Source organism: Takifugu flavidus, chromosome 10, assembly GCF_003711565.1.
Source record: "Takifugu flavidus isolate HTHZ2018 chromosome 10, ASM371156v2, whole genome shotgun sequence".
Taxonomy (NCBI): Eukaryota; Metazoa; Chordata; class Actinopteri; order Tetraodontiformes; family Tetraodontidae; genus Takifugu; species Takifugu flavidus.
This window is the reverse complement of record NC_079529.1, coordinates 15,430,156-15,447,469: the sequence shown is the minus strand read 5'-3', so window position 1 is coordinate 15,447,469 and position 17,314 is coordinate 15,430,156. Positions and strand designations below refer to the sequence as shown.

General features: G+C 45.8%; 1 protein-coding gene across 1 annotated transcript; it reads right to left on the bottom strand.

Annotated features, from left to right (window-relative positions):
- Positions 1-3,502: 3,502 nt before the first annotated feature.
- pycard (PYD and CARD domain containing) lies at positions 3,503-5,144 on the bottom strand. Its single transcript, XM_057045778.1, has 4 exons — positions 4,813-5,144; positions 4,559-4,600; positions 4,313-4,345; positions 3,503-3,973 (listed from the first exon to the last, which is right to left on the bottom strand). The coding sequence occupies exons 1-4, from the start codon at positions 5,063-5,065 to the stop codon at positions 3,711-3,713; spliced, it is 591 nt and encodes a 196-aa protein (XP_056901758.1). The 5' UTR covers positions 5,066-5,144; the 3' UTR covers positions 3,503-3,710.
- Positions 5,145-17,314: the final 12,170 nt, after the last annotated feature.

Genomic DNA, 17,314 nt, shown 5'->3' with positions numbered 1-17,314 from the left:
CTGGGTCTCCCCGGGGGTCTCCTACCGGAGGGACATGCCCTGAACACCTCACCAGGGAGGCGTCCAGGGGGCATCCTGACTAGATGCCCAAGCCACCCCATCTGGCTCCTCTCAACGCGGAGGAGCAGCGACTCTACTCCGAGCTCCTCCCGGATGGCAGAGCTTCTCACCCTATCTCTAAGGGAGAGCCCAGCCACCCTACGGAGGAAGCTCATTTCAGCCGCTTGTACCCGTGATCTTGTTCTTTCGGTCATGACCCAAAGCTCATGACCATAGGTGAGGGTAGGAACGAAGATCGACCGGTAAATCGAGAGCTTCGCCTTTCGGCTCAGCTCTCTCTTCACCACAACGGACCGGTGCAGAGTCCGCATTACTGTGGACGCCACACCGATCCGCCTGTCGATCTCCCGCTCCATTCTTCCCCCACTCGTGAACAAGACCCCGAGGTACTTAAACTCCTCCACTTGGGGCAGGATCTCCTCCTTTACCCGGAGAAGGCACTCCACCTTTTTCCGGTCGAGAACCATGGCCTCGGATTTGGAGGTGCTGATTCTCATCCCAGCCGCTTCACAGGCGGCGGTGAACCGATCCAGTGATAGTTGGAGGTCACGGGCCGATGGAGCCAACAGGACCACATCGTCCGCAAAAAGCAGAGACGCGATCCTGAGGTCACCAAACCAGATCCCCTCAACACCATGACTGCACCTAGAAATTCTGTCCATAAAAATTATGAACAGAATCGGTGACAAAGGGCAGCCCTGGCGGAGGCCAACCCTCACCGGAAACGAGTTCGACTTACTGCCAGCAATTCGGACCAAACTCTGGCACCGATCGTACAGGGAGCGGACAGCCCGTATCAGCGGGCCCGACACCCCATACTCTCGGAGGACCCCCCACAGGACCCCCCGAGGGACACGGTCGAATGCCTTCTCCAAGTCCACAAAACACATGTGGACTGGTTGGGCAAACTCCCATGCACCCTCGAAGACCCTGCTGAGGGTGTAGAGCTGGTCCACTGTTCCACGCCCAGGACGAAAACCACATTGCTCCTCCTGAATCCGAGGTTCGACTATCTGGTGGACCCTCCTCTCCAGTACCCCTGAATAGACCTTACCAGGGAGGCTGAGGAGTGTGATCCCCCTATAGTTGGAACACACCCTCCGGTCCCCCTTCTTAAAAAGAGGGACTACCACCCCGGTCTGCCAATCCAGCGGCACTGCCCCCGATGTCCACGCGATGTTGCAGAGTCGAGTCAACCACGACAGCCCTACAACATCCAGAGCCTTAAGGGACTCTGGGCGGATCTCATCCACCCCCGGGGCCTTGCCACCGAGGAGTTTTTTAACTACCTCGGCAACTTCAGCCCCGGAGATACAAGAGCCCATCTCCAGGTCCCCAGGCCCTACTTCCTCACTGGAAGGCGTGTTGGTGGGATTGAGGAGGTCCTCGAAGTATTCCTTCCACCGATCCACAACATCCCGAGTTGAGGTCAGCAGCACACCATCACCACTATACACAGTGTTGACAGTGCACTGCTTTCCCCTCCTCAGACGCCGGATGGTGGTCCAGAACCTTTTCGAGGCCGTCCGAAAGTCGTTCTCCATGGCCTCACCGAACTCTTCCCATGCCCGAGTTTTTGCCTCGGCAACCGCCGTAGCTGCACTCCGCTTGGCACGCCGGTACCCATCTGCTGCCTCAGGAGTCCCACAGGCCAGTAAGGCCCGATACGACTCCTTCTTCAGCTTGATGGCATCCCTCACCGCTGGTGTCCACCAGCGGGTTCGGGCATTGCCGCCACGACAGGCACCAACCACCTTGCGGCCACAGCACCGGTCAGCTGCCTCAACAATGGAGGCACGGAACACGGTCCACTCGGACTCAATGTCCCCCGCCTCCCCCGGGACATGGTCAAAGCTCTCCCGGAGGCGTGAGTTGAAGCTTCTTCTGACAGGGGACTCTGCCAGGCGTTCCCAGCAGACCCTCACAACACGTTTGGGCCTGCCAGGTCTGTCCGGCATCCTTCCCCACCATCGGAGCCAACTCACCACCAGGTGGTGATCAGTTGACAGCTCCGCCCCTCTCTTCACCCGAGTGTCCAGTACATGCGGCCGCAAATCGATGACACAACCACAAAGTCGATCATCGATTGCGGCCTAAGGCGTCCTGGTGCCAAGTGCACATGTGGACGCCTTTATGTCTGAACAAGGTGTTCGTTATGGACAATCTGAGACGAGCACAGAAGTCCAATAACAAAACACCACTCGGGTTCAGATCAGGGGGGCCGTTCTTCCCAATCACACCTCTCCAGGTCACACTGTCATTGCCAACGTGAGCATTGAAGTCACCCAGGAGGACGAGGGAGCCCCCAGAAGGGGCACTCTCCAGCACTCCCTCTAAGGACTCCAAAAAGGGTGGATACGCTGAACTGCTGTTTGGACCATAGGCACAAACAACAGTCAGGATCCGTCCCCCCACCCGAAGGCGAAGGGAGGCTACCCTCTCATCCACCGGGGTAAACTCCAATACACAGGCACTGAGCTGGGGAGCAACCAGAATTGCCACCCCTGCCCGTCGCCTCTCGCCATCGGCAACTCCAGAGTGGTAGAGAGTCCAACCCCTCTCAAGAAGACTGGTTCCAGAGCCCTTGCCGTGCGTCGAGGTGAGGCCAACTATATCTAGTCGGAACTTCTCAACCTCGCGCACCAACTCAGGCTCCTTTCCCACCAGAGAGGTGACATTCCATGTCCCTAGAGCCAGTTTGTGCAGCCGGGAATCAGACCGCCAAGGTCCCTGCCTCCGGCTGCTACCCAAAACACAATGCACCCGACCCCCTTGGCCCCTCCTGCAGGTGGTGAGCCCACGGGAAGGGGGTTCCATGTTGCCTCTTCGGGCTGCGCCCGGCCGGACTCCATGGGCAGAGGTCCGGCCACCAGGCGCTCGCCAACGTGCCCCACCCCCAGGCCTGGCTCCAGGAGGGGGCCCCGGTGACCCGCATCCGGGCAAGGGAAACTTGGCACCAATGTTGTTCAGCATCATTAGGGGGTCCTGGGCTACGCTTTGTCTGGTCCCTCACCTAGGACCTGTTTGCCATGGGTGGCCCTACCAGGGGCATATAGCCCCAGACAACGGAGCTCCTGGGATCATTGGGACGCGCAAACCCCTCCACCACGATAAGGTGGCAGCCCAGGGAGGGGTGCTGTGATCTAGTAGGTTTGAACTGTAAAAGAGCAGTTCAGGAAGCACAAGAGGTCATATTCAGACATGGATTGGCCATCAGAGTCCAGACCTTAACCCCACTGAGAATCTTTTGGATAGAAGGCTTTGCGCGGTGGTCTGACTTTACCATCATCAATACAGGATCTTGGCAAAAAATAGCAAATGTGTACCATAACCAAGGCTAAAGTTAGACCAACAAAATATTAGTGGATTTTTTTGACAGGCTGTGTATTTTCACAATGAATCTAATATTGCTGATTAAAATGAATGAAACATACAACACATATTAATTTACCTATTATTTAATTTAAAGCTGAGAGGCCTTTTAAGGCTGAATCACAAAAAACTTGATTTAAGTATGCAACTGAATCTGATGAAAACATGAGATCACCTAATGTATATTATGGAGGTTAAATTCTTAGCTCTACTTCGATAAAACATTATTGGTCCACTTTTGGTATAAAAACATTTGGCTTCAAATAGGCACTAGACATTTACTGGTTTGTCCTGAGGTGATCAATGAGAAATCGCTCATGTTTTTCAAGACTTTTAAAGAAGGCATCTTTGCAGGCTTTTCCACCTTTCAGGCCACTGCAGTAGAGCTCCCTGATCCTCTCTTGACATGTTGGCAGAGCTCTGATTCTTTCATAAGCCTCTTGGTCTATGACCTTCTCGTTTAGAAGCTCATCTAAAATCGGAGCAATGTTGCTCACCCTGTTGATCAGAGCACAACGATATTTATCCACAAAGTGCTCATCTGGGGAAAAAAAGACACACAGTAAATATTTAATAATCCAATTACCTAAATGTAAAGTTCAGAGATATAGGATTGCTGGTTTCTACACTTCCCTGAGCTGTTGTGTTTGAGTTATTTAGCAAGTTTTATCATGAACCTGGATAGAAAATTACTAATAATTGTATTTATAAAAATAATTCTTATTTTTGATCTTTTCATAGTAGATGACAGTTCAAAAACACTACATAAAACTTTCTGAAGGGGATGAATTATGTGTTACACATGATATAAAGGTGCTAAACTGCCTGAAAAAAGTAAACTGGTGGAGATGATTTTTTTATTGCTTTGAGACATACTTACCGTCCACTTTAACTGATGCTGAAGGTCTTCCAGCTAAAACAAAATTAAAGTTGGTTAATCTGGGTTAGTTTAACTATTCCCCGCACACAAAACTAAATGTTTTGCCTGGTTTTTATGCTCTTCTTTATTTTCTCATTTTGGCAAAACAAGACTGTTCTCTCTTGCTAATTTTTAAGCTGAAATTAGTTAATTTTTTAATTCAAATAGTACTTTTCAAATATATTCAATTTGTGAATAATAACTTACTGCTCTTCGGTTTGAGGAGTCCACTTGCATTTAAATCGGATTCTGATGAAAAACGAGAGTTAAAATTTTATTTCCACTTAATGATTACAATGCTAAATTAGAATTAATGTCTATGTTAAAAGTCAGAATGTCGAAGTTAAGATACATTGATTTTTTCCCCCATAAAAGAGCGGGAAGCCATGAAAATGAAAGTAAAAAATATAATGGTTCAAGCACTTAAACTTTATGCAGCATTTAATATTGGAAAGTCTTACCAAGCGCTTCCGCTTCGCCGTTGCATTTAATTTGTTTTAACAAATCCAGAGTGACTTGAGCGGCACTAAATTCGCCGAAAGTAGAAACCAACACGTCAGTAATCCCGAGGAAGTCTTCATCCTCAACTCTGCTGACGGGAACCCGTGGCTTTTCCCTGCGGTCCAGGAGCGCACTGCGGAACTTTTTCAGGTTTTGTTTTCCCAAGTTCTCCAGGCTGTCTTTTATGGCCATTTTAATGGTTTTCTGAGCCATTTTCACTTCTTTGCAACTACTTTCACCAAAGTGTGATGCAAAAACTATTTCCTCCTGGTTTTTTTCTGGGGGTTGACAGCCAGCTTCTGGACGCATTACCGCCACCTTCTGGACTGGGGTGAGGCGCAGAATACCCGAGGGTCGAAAAAACCCTGCTACTTAGCCCTGCTAAATCTAAAAATCGCCCTAAATCGCTCTAATCGAGGAAACAGATCTGGTCCCAGTTCAGAGAAGGCTCAGTTGCCACTCCTCCCACAAAGAGGTTGACTATCCTTGTGTTGGTGGTTCTCAGGTGGTTCCACTCATCTTCGAGTGCCCAACCTTCTCCCCACGTGAGGTTGAGCATGCGGTGTGGTGGCAAGGCAGGTTTCAACATGGGTGGATGGTTTGATTTCACGTTTTCCCAAAAGTGTGAGAAATTCAAGCTTCATAGGGTTGTAATTGGACATACATATTCAGTGGGCTGTAGGACCCTGTTGGCATAATACTGTACTGCACACTACTGTATGCTGGGAAAGTACTGCGCCGAGCCTACTATGGCTGGCGACAATCTCAATGATGAGGGGTGTGAAAAATCTGCATAGGCCAGCACCATCAGATCATCCACCAATAAACCCTGCTGATTACCAAACATTCTCTGTATCAGTGCTTGGGAAAAAAGGCATTAATTTGAATTCAAAAAGACCAAAAGGGTGCTAAAGACAGTTTTGGGAAGGTCCTGCTCAGCCATCTGAGCCATCTCAGCAATCTGATTATTATGGCCAGATCAAGGGTGGAAAACCATTGGGCCCTAGAAAAGGCGTTCAATCATTCTTCAATCTGTAGTAGCAGGTAAACATCCGTACAGGTTTTACCTGCTAAGAAGCCTGTAGTCCACACACAATATCCTTTTTTTACACCATCCTTTTTCCTCACCAAAATGAAGGGGGATGCATATGGACTATAGCTCTCATGCATTTTTTACTTCATGCAGAGTAGTGTTGTGGAATTTAGCGATTTTGAAAAGTAAACGATGAGTCTAAATTACTGCATAGGAGATGGTTTATTCAGTCAGTCAGTCAGGATACATGCATGGAAGCATGCAGAGAAATCTCTGCCTATGTGCACATAGTTCTGATCTTATATAGCTGAAGGCCCGCCTCCAAGGCGCAGACACAGGGCGCCTGCACAACATGTGCTTGCACTTATCTGGCTGGCGCCAGAAGTTGAATGGCTGAGAATATCCCAATCCCCAGTCATTCGATGCAGGTCTCCTTTGAACACCAGGGTGCCTTTGTTTCCTGTGAATGCATGAGGTGCCAGACAGGCCCATGTGCTCACCCAGTCTCCACCACACCCTTCCTAATTTCCATTTCTTTTCCTTTCTTTTGCACTCAATTTCCATTACAATTCCCCCCTTTTGATCCTACTTGGATCAACCTGATTTTGACAGTATACTTGATATATTTCAGAGGCACTCCTCCTTACATCCGGAATGTCATCCTTCATCCGTTTAAGACATCCCTTCATTAAAGGATTAGTGTGAGAACCAAAGCATTAACATCAACTTAGTCCACATGTGTCAACCTCAGTCCTCAAGGGCCACGATCCTGCCAGGTTTTCTGTCCTAGCAGGCTAAAAATGCATTCAGTGGGATAGAAAACCTGGCAGGATCGTGGCCCTCGAGGACTGAGTTTGAAATGCCTGAATCTTTATAACCCTCTTCCAGTTCAGATTTGGATGAATTGTAAGGTCTGGTTTCTTGTGTGGTACTAGGGAGAAGATGGCTGCTATTGATATCATACCCAGGACACACAGGAATTTCCTCAGGATCAGTTCGGTCAGTCGTCTGGGATGCAAAGGCTTTCCTTGGAGGCTCATCTTGCTCTTTCGTTGGTGGCTTGGCATGCCACTTGGAGCAGCAGGGACACTAGTTTCACTCCCTACTGACTGGCTCCTTCGGTTCTGGCACCTTCTTGCAGTGGGACGCGCGGATCCACATTGCTCTCTCGGCCACTTTCACCGCGGTATGAGTCACCAGCAGGACTTGGAATGGACCTTGCCACCTTTTCTGGTTCCACCTGGTCCTCCGGAAGTCCTTGATCACCACGTCCCCTGATGGAGCTGTTGGTCCGCTGGAGACGGCAGTGCTGCTTTCGTGCCCGGATTTCTGTAAGAGGTTTAGTAAGAGGAGGAGGAATGCAAGGAACTGTACATTGGTGAAACCAAACAACCTCTCCACAGAAGAATGGCACGACACAGACGTGCCACCTCTTCAGGTCAGAACTCAGCAGTCCACTTACACCTAAAGGAAAGCAGGCACTCCTTTGAGGACAACCAAGTACGGGTCCTGGCCAGAGAAGACCGCTGGTTTGAGAGGGGTGTCAATGAAGCTATCCATGTCAGCTATCCATGTTTCTGGGGTATGTCTTTACTATGGCCAGGCGGGTCACTTCATTGCCTCTTGTCCTACGTGGTCAAAGGGGTTAAGCTCCTCAGTGCAAGCAGATGCACTGCAAGGTGGCACTCTTCTTGCTCCAAGGCATCCAGATTAACTCTGTTCGGTACACTCTCGTGGCAACATGAGACTTTGAGTTTTTTTTGGTGGATTCAGGTGCTGATGGATGCTTCGTAGACCAGGAGGTGGTGAGGCAGTCCGATGTTCCCACAGTGGAGCTCTCTGAGCCAGTCACCTTCCCGGACCTTGACGGAAAGCTGCTCGCCACACATCAGATGATCCCTCTTTCTCTGAAGATCTCTGGAAACCATCGCGAGGTGATTCAGTTGTTTGTCATTTACTCCCCATCTTTCCCCACTGTCCACGGATCCTCGCGATTAAGGCTCCACAACCCTCAATTTAACTGGTCTCTCAACTCAAGTCCCTTTTCACTATCTTGGTTCACCCAGATCTCAATCATCAGTTGATGGTGGAGGTTGACGCTTCCGATGCCAGCATGGGTGCTGTTCTCTATCAGCGAGATCCTGTGGCCCAAAAGCTCCATCCCTGTGCCTTTTTTAGTCATTGGCTAACCCTGGCTGAACAAAACTATGATGTGGGTAACAGGAAGCTACTTGCACTGGTGCTGGCCTTGTAGGAGTGGAGGCACTGGCTGGAGGGTTCCACTCAGCCATTTGTGGTATGGACAGACCACAAGAACCTTGCCTATCTCTGGAGTGTGAAGCGGTTTAACTCCCAGCAAGCACGTTGGGCTCTTTTCCTGGGACGGTTCCGCTTCACCCTGACCTACCGGCCCAGATCCTGGAACATGAAACCAGTTGCCTTGTCCCGCCAGTTCTCTCTCTCGAGTCCTCTGGTGCTGAGTTTGTGCCCATCCTGCCTCCCTCTTGCATTGTGGCCGCAGCTACTTGGTCAGTAGAGGAGAGGGTGCAGGAGGCGCAGCAGTCTCACCCAGTCCCACAGGTACCCCTCACAACTGGCTGTTTGTCCCGGAGTCCGTTCGGTCCGAGGTGCTCCAGTGGGCTCATTCTTCCAAGCTCAGTTGCCATCTAGGTCATTCCCTTACCCTTCGTTTTGTCCGGCAATGATTCTGGTGGCCTACTATGTGCCAGGACAGTAAATCCTGCCTGTCCAGTTTGTTCCTGAGGGAAGACCTCTACCCGGCCACCCGCTGGGCTCCTCAATTCGCTCCCTATCCCAAGACACCCCTGGTCCCATATCACTGTGGATTTCATTACTGAGCTTCCTCCCTCTGCCGGTCACACCACCATCCTGAATGTGGTCGACCATTTTTCTAAGGCGGTACACTTAATTCTGCTTCCCACTCCTGGTGAGACCGGGGACCTCTTAGTCAAGCATGTTTTCCACCTCCATGGTCTGCCTAGAGACATAGTGTCCACAGGGGTCCACAGTTTACATCGCAGGTCTGGAAGACCTTTTGTGGGGCATTGGGGGCCACAGTAAGCCTCTCTTCTGGATATCCTCCCCAAATCAATGGCCAGACCAAGAGGGCAAATCAGTCCTTGAAGAGCACCCTGCGTTGCATCTAGGCTCGGAATCCCTCATCCTGGAGCTCTTTCCTTCCATGGGTGGAGTATGCCCTCAATTCCCTGGTGTCAACCTCCATCGGGATGTCTCCATTCATAGCCTCCCTGGCCCTTTGTTCGAGGTGCAAGAGGAGGTGGCGGCTCCTTCATTTCGGGCCAACCTTCGACACTGTCGAGTCATCTGGCACCAGGTTTGGTCTGCCCTCCTTCGTTCATCCACTGTTATGATCCTATGTCTGGTCTGTGTATTTTGTTTTTTTTGTGCTGTTTGTCTGCTAGGGGGGCGTGGGTGACTCATCTGTTGTGCTGGCTGCCTCTGCACCTGCAGCTAATCTGGTCATTCGGCAGGCCTTTTAAGCAGCCAGCACCAGCTGCCCGGTGTCATCTGTACTCATGGTAAACTGAGAGTTCCTGTGATTAACTATTGGTGTTTTAGCAGTTCATAAACGTTTTACAGAGGCTCTTATTTATAGACTGATTTAAGACAAAGAAAAAAAAGATTTTACCATAGAAAAGTTCAGATTAAACTATTGTGTGTTGAGTGTGTCAGCACCACACTCTCAATGTCACTCATCACATAACCGGATCTATCATAGATTTGGAGACTGAGATAGTAGAGCTGAAACAAATTTGTGAGTCCACAGGAATTCAGGGATCAATTGAAATCCTCACGACCAAAAAGATGGCTTTGGCCAACCAGCTGGATACTAAGTTGCAAGGTGCACTGGTACAGTCCAGGAGTCTAAGATGGACACTCCCTTGAGGCCTGGGGAAAAAGCACAGATAGAGTAGAGTAATTCACAAAGACAAAGAAAGGGAAGGAGCTGACTGAACTAGAGCAGTTTAGGAGAAGAGCTGTTCGTTTTTACTCCTCACGGTGACTACAAGGACAATGAAAGATGTGTACTGTGATAGACTGTGATAGAAATTCAGATGCTCCAGCCTTTTTCCCAGCCAACTTTGTAATGTTTGGTAAGTTGTTGAATTTTCATCTTCATTTAGCATGATAGAATTGCTTTAATCTGTCACTTTTTACCAGTTATTCTTAAAGTGGGGCCTAGAGATATACATCTACATCATATATATTTTAAAAAAGCCGACCTATGAACTAAAAATACATTACCATGCTTCATGCAAGTTTGACTGCTTTTTCAAAAGTTCAGTCCATGGCAAAATATAGTCAAATAGGCAAAATTGGTAGTTAAATTGGCAGATTCTCGATAAGTAAGTGTAAATTTAGGTTTAAACCTCATTTCATCTGTAGCTGACCTACATCTACATACTTGCTGGCAATTTCTCTGCAGGTTTTAATAGGCTTTTCTGTGACAGACAGACAGGCAGAGGAGGATTATGAAGTTCCACCAAAAAGGTGGTTGCCAGACTAAAGACTAAAGACTGACACCAGTTGGTTGTAATTCAGAACAAAAGTAACATCTATCATTTTTTCTGTGAATCACTGTAGAGCCTCTCCTTTTTTAACCCACCGTTGGATGAGTGTGGCTCTTAGTGATTCCTTTTTTTGTAAATCCTTCATTAAATCCTTCATTGCCTGGTTATCAGTTACATAAATTATACTCTCCGATTCTCTTTATGCCTGATTAGTATCAGCAGATAAATGCATACATTTAATTGGCCAAGTCCATAGTTAAATGGTGTTTTTGTTTATTTTTGTATTTACTTTCACATTTCTTAATGTATGATCCATCAGTGGTGCAACTAGTACGCTGTCATCATAAACTTGGATATTATTACATTTGCCTGTTATAAAAATACAAAACTATAAAATTGTAATATTGACAACCTGTACAGGAAAACAGTCAGCAATAAAGGAGTTGTAGAAGCAGCTGACAAACAAAACATCTTCAGCGATAAAATGCATGACTATATTTTAGGACATTATTTCCTTTTATTGTCTGTTGTAATGTGAGAAGGTTGGAGATTGATTTGAAAGCAGATTTCATCTAAATAGAAACAGATAAATGTAATTACTGGAAAATCTTGCTGCTGCTGGTATCAGCAATGTATAGAAATCCTCAATCTTTTATTAAAAGGTTACGGCTATTTCAGACTCCTCCTACTTCCGGTTCCTCCTTAATCAACTCGACATCCAGACATGCTCTTCATAATAAAATGACTAATGAAATGTTTTCAAATGACCTTAAAACAGTAATGACACAATTATTTTGTTCCCTTTTTTCCTTCCAGAGCTTCCATGAGCTATATCATGACACAGCTGAAAGATGTCATGAGACAGAAAAAGCCACAAATTAAAGCTCAACTCCTGCCCCCACCTGCTCAAAACCCACACCATCTGTAGTCACACCAGTTTCTGCACCCGTCTCTCCTCAAGTGTTGGCTCGCACTGACAATAAGGTAAATACCTCAAAATGCATGGATACAGTATGTCATTTATCCATGTGGAGTGTTGGATTGCAGTACCTCTCGTGTGTCACTGCCAATCCGCGTGTTCTTTAAATGAAGACTTCAAGTAAACAAATGTCAATTTCAAAATGTATTTAGCAAACAGAATCAATTCAAGATACAAATATTACAGAGCTCTGGGCCAGTTCATAACCCTAGCAACAACAAGTCAATTGTCAGGGCATGAAGTCTGACGACCTAACTATCCCTTGACCCAGTCTTTTATAGAAAGATATATGTAAATTATTGATGCTAATTCAGTCCAATCCAGTCCTTCTTCTTGGATGACCCCATCTTCTTCTTCCAGCCTCCTTTGGTGTTGGTGTGGTCCTTCTTCTCCATTATCTTCTCCAGATGGCCAGGTCCGAAGTCATATTCCTGCCAAGGAACTTATCAACGCCAGTAAACTACGTTGTCATGTTTTACGATGGGGGTCTACCATTTCCTGTCTGGCTGGCTCCAACTGTCTGAACAGTATTCAGGTCAAGGAAGGGTCAACTAACTTGCTTATGTGTATTCCTACTAAAGAGTATATAGTATTCCTAACTTCTAAACTAACTGTAACATAAAATAAAAACATATAGTATAACACATGCTAATAAGATAAAAGATGCTAACAAGATAAAATAATTCTCTTCAGGGGTAAGGTTTGCTATACAATTTCCCTTTACAGTGTGAATACCTTATTTCTTAGCTTATGTGTATTCATCAACTTTTGCTTTATGTATACTAATTATGGATTAGGACATGGTACGACATTGGGGATCTCGCCGTGTTCATACAGTAGAGAAACACTGTCCAGTCAGGGGCTCATAAAGATGTGGTGTCAGACACAACTGGATAACATCAAGCTTAAGGCTATACTTGGTGCACACAATTTAAGACAAAGCTCATTCTAAAATAAATTTATACACATTTTCCATTTCTTTTAGTAGCACATAACTATAATGCTCCATCTTCTGTAATATTGTAGATCAGGGGTGGGGAACCCTTTTCATATCGAGGGCCATTTTAATTTTTATAAAGTCCTCCGAGGGCCATACTATTATGAACACATACCTAGGGATGCAAAAAAAAGACAAAAAAAAAAGTCTATAACCACTGTGTTACTAAGTCTCATGATTGCTGCATTTGAGTTTGAATTATTTATTTAGCACACATGCATATAAAAATCACCAAAAAAATAGAATAAAATGACAAGTAAAATATGTTTTCATGATCATACAAAACAATAAAAAGAGGTGCAGAGTTGAGGCAAGAGACCCGTAAGGGCCTGTTCGAGGCCTCTACTCACAAAAACTGCAATACAACAAGATAATCAAGAAAATAAATGAAAAAGAAAGAAAGATAAAGACAATAACAACAACAACAACAACAACAACTAGAAAGCACTCGGAGAGCGCAGACCTCCGCCAAGCGCAACAATTCCTGGCATATTGTGATTTCCACCATAAATATTAGTCCCACATATACTTGACCATAAAAACATACCGTTAGCCACTGGAATCATAACAATATTTGTCTTAGTTCAATAGTTATTCATGAAAAAAAATTCACGCTTTGAAACAATTTTACTTTGTACGGCGCGAGCGCCTCAGCGGCGGCTACGAGGCGCGTTCACGAACTCTCCTTCGGCGTGAGGTTTCAGCTTCGTGGCTATTAATTCACTCACCACAAAACTTGCACGCGTAATATTCTCTCTGTCGGCACATGGTCGTGTTGAGCCTCCAAACTCCGGCGAAGAGCGTTAATTTTATCCAAACTCATCTGTCCTTTCAACTCGTCGAGTTTAGCGTGTTTCGCTAAGCATTTTTCGTCCGTGTCAATCAGTCCAGCCCACTACGTACATCACATGCTGTTTTCACCGACCCTGACCTTGACTCGGACATAACATAACCGTCTGTTTTATCTCAGAAAACGGGAAAATATTTCCTCGTTACGAAAGAAATTTCAGGATACGAAAGGCAAAAATACGCTACCGCTGCTACTCGCAGCTCGCGGAGTTTAGCGAACGGTCCCACTGTATAAGTGCACATATAAAATATAAAAATCTTATTGCGTTGCGGGCCGGTAGAAATGGTCTCGTAGGCCGTATACGGCCCGGAGGCCGGAGGTTCCCCACCCCTGCCCTAGAACCTTGACCACACAGTGTTGCTTTCCTAGTAATTCTTCATCTTGCTCCTCTTCTTCAACTCCATGTTGTTCCTCTTCTTCTTCATTATCTTTCTCTTCTTTCGACAGGTGGATATTACCTTTGTAAAGTTTCCCAGGTTTTTGCTGATGTTCATTGTTTTAATTTTTTTTGTTTGCTGGATAACCATTTATTATGGCTATGCAAACTGAATTGCCTTTAATTGTAAAATCTGTGCTATAGATGTCACAGATTTAATTGTGCTGAGAATCTAACTATCTTTGCCTCAAAAATGCATCACAATATTCAAGAGCACGTTTGTCAGTCTGTTATCTACTAACATCTACTAGTGTCTCTCAGCTTCATATATGTTCATGTAACTGTCATATATTGTTGATTATGAACAAAACTGGAGTTTTCAGGGGATTTTCTTGTATTTTGGAGGCATTTTATTTATTTTTTGGTTTATGCCATAAAATTTTCTTAATCTTGAGCCTCTGTTCTTTGTAAAACATATATATAACAGTGCCATGACCAGCTTTGAATAATCAATTACTAGCCCAGCTAGTTTAAAATACAGTATCACCATTTTTTTCTCAAAGTTATTTGGATGGTCTAAACCAGGGGTGGGCAAACATTTTGATTCGTGGGCCACTATGGGTTCTAACATTTGACAAAGGGGCCGGACCAGGAGCAGATGGATGGATGGATGGAGTGCTTTGGTAACCTCACCTCATTGGAGAAAAAATACACATCTTGGGATATGGAGAAAACATGTGCTTTAATTTCAAATGAAAATGAAGAGAAGCATTACAACAAAATATCTGACTTTGGAATGAGTCTTAAAACACTTAAAATCAAATGAATAAAATGTGCCTTTTAAAAAAAAATTAATAACCATTTCTATTTTAAAGCACTGAAAGTTCTGTTATCCTTCAGGATATCACCATCACTCTCCTCCTGACTGTCTTTTTTCTAGTGGGAAAACACCAGAATTGCAGTGAAAATTTAACATTAACAAGGTTTATTCATTTAATTTTTCAAGTTTGGCGGGCCGGATTAAAACGTTTAACGGGCCGCGTGTGGCCCCCGGGCCTTAGTTTGCCCATGCCTGTTGTAGATCATAAAGGAAAATTACTGTCACTTTTAACATGGAGAGACTGTTGCGGAATTTAGCCGTTTTGAGAAGTAAACGATGAGTCTAAGTAACTGCGTAGGAGATGGTCAGGATACATGCATGGAAGCATGCAGAGAGATCTCTGCCTATGCATACACAGTTCTGATCTTATATAGCCAAAGGCCCGCCTCCAAGGCGGGACACAGGAGTCTGCACAGCATGGGCACCCTACATGCACAGCATGTGCGCGCTGCATGCACCACATGTGCTCGGTGCCTGCACAGCATTTGTTAGCACTCATCTGGCTGGCGCCAGAAGTTGAATGGCTGAGAATGTCCCCCTCCTCAGTCATTTGACACGGGTCTCCTTTGAACATCAGGGAGCCTTTGTTTCCTGTAAATGCATGAGGTGCCAAACAGGCTTATGTGCTCACCCAGTCTCCACCACACCTTTTCCTAATTTCCATTTCCACACCCTCCCTAATTTCTATTTCTTTTCCTTTCTTCTGCACTCAATTTCCATTACAAGACATACTTTTAGAATGACATACACTCACACTATCAGTACTACAAATAAAACAAATTGAAAAGAAAACCCACAAATACGAATGCTTTCATGTGATGGTAAACAATGTTTCCAGTTCCGTAAATTATGGGGTTTGCACATGTCACCAGTCTGCCATATTCAATCTAGCTGATTTGGGTAATATTTATGTGTGATCCCGCTAATGCAGTTTGATTGCATTTAAGTTCAGAAATATACCTGATAAACCATCAATAATGCCCCTTTGCCATGAGTGATAATTGTGGATGTAAGGTTTTGTTTTGTATGTGTCTTTTCCATGCAAGTTCCACTATGCAAGATGTGAGGAATCATAAGAAAGAAGTGCAAAAATAGTTTTTCAATATACAGTATCCCTGGAAGGATGCACAGACCTCTACAGGTTAGATAATGGCACCCTGACTGCCATTAGGTATCGGGATGAAATCCTTGGACCCATTGTCAGAACCTACGCTGGTGTAGTGGGACCTGGGTTCCTCCTGGTCCACGACAATGCCCGACCTCATGTGGCTAGAATATGCAGGCAGTTCCTGGAGGATGAAGGAATTGATACCATTGACTGGCCCCCACATTCAACTGACCTAAACCCAATAGAACACCTCTGGGACATTATGTTTAGGTCCATCCGGCACCGCCAGGTTGATCCTCAGATTGTCCAGGAACTCAGTGATGCCCTGGTCCAGATCTGGGAGGAAATCCAAATCCAATCCATCCAGGACACCATACGTTGTCTCATTAGAAGCATGCCCCGACGTTGTTTCCCCCCTCTATAGGGTGATCATTTTCATTTCTATCAAATTATGTGGCAACATTTTGTTACTAATACATCACCTTTAGGAAAGATATTCAAGATCACCCCCCCCCCCCCTTCCCCGTTTAGATCTGATGTGTTTTCAAAGTGTTCCTCTAATTTTTTTGAGCAGTATATATATACATATATATAAAAAAATCTCTTCCTCTCCCTCCTGGGCGGTGTCTCCTTTCTTCAGACTCGGGTCCTCTACCAGAGGCCTGGGAGTCTGAGGGTTCTGCGCAGGATCTTAGCTGTTCCTAGGATTGCGCTCTTCTGGACAGAAATCTCTGATGTGGTTCCTGGTATCTGTTGGAGCCAACTACTCAGCTTGGGTGTGACTGCCCCTAGTGTCCCAATCACTACTGGGACCACTGTTGCCTTCATGCCCCACATTCTCTCCATCTCCTCCTTCAGCCTTTGGTACTTATCCAGCTTCTTGTGTTCCTTCTTCCTGATGTTGCTATCACTTAGGATTGCTACATCTATCACCACCACTGTCTTCTGGTGTTTATCCACCACCACTATGTCAGGCTGGTTGGCCACCACCATCTTGTCAGTCTGGATCTGGAAGTCCCACAGTATCTTGGCCTGCTTGTTCTTGTTGGATCGCAATACCTCCCGTATGTAGCTGCCGATCCGCGTGTTCGTTGAATGAAGACTTCGAGAAGAAAAGTACCAATTTCAAAATGTATTTGACAATAGAACCAATTCCAGATACAAATATTACAGAGCTCCGGGCCAGTTCATAACCCTAGCAACAACAGAGTCAATTGCCAGAGCACGAAGTCTGACAACCTAACTATCCCTTGGCCCAGTCCTTTATAGTCACACACATGCAAATTCACAATGTCCATGCAATCCAATCCAGATCCCCCGCTGAGATGTCCCCGTCCTCTTCCTCCAGTCCCACTTGGTGTTGGTAGAGTTCTTCTCTTCCATTGTTTTCCCAGTGGCCAGATCCCATTCTTCATGCAAATGTGATCATCATCAACCCCCCTGATATCCTGTTTACAATGAGTGTTTGGCACCCCCTGCCTGACTGGCTCCTGCCTGACTGGCTCCTAAGATAACAGTAGAACAAACAACAATCCTGCAAATGTCTCTGTTCTTTATTTCATTTGCTAATGAGTCTACCTTGCCTAACTTCTAAGAGAAGACAGAAACATATGGTGAACCACATAACAAGATAAAGACAATTCTCAACATTCTCCAGCACTTCCGGGGGCGTCTACCACCTGGACA

Bases quoted from the DNA above. Each gene is read 5' to 3' on its own strand.
- pycard (XM_057045778.1), bottom strand. From the start codon at position 5,065: ATGGCTCAGAAAACCATTAAAATGGCCATAAAAGACAGCCTGGAGAAC. The intron at 4,601-4,812 runs GTAAGACTTTCC...GTTTTTCATCAG, and splicing joins CGGCGAAGCGGAAGCGCTTG to AATCCGATTTAAATGCAAGT. The intron at 4,346-4,558 runs GTAAGTTATTAT...ATTTTGTTTTAG, and splicing joins ACTCCTCAAACCGAAGAGCA to CTGGAAGACCTTCAGCATCA.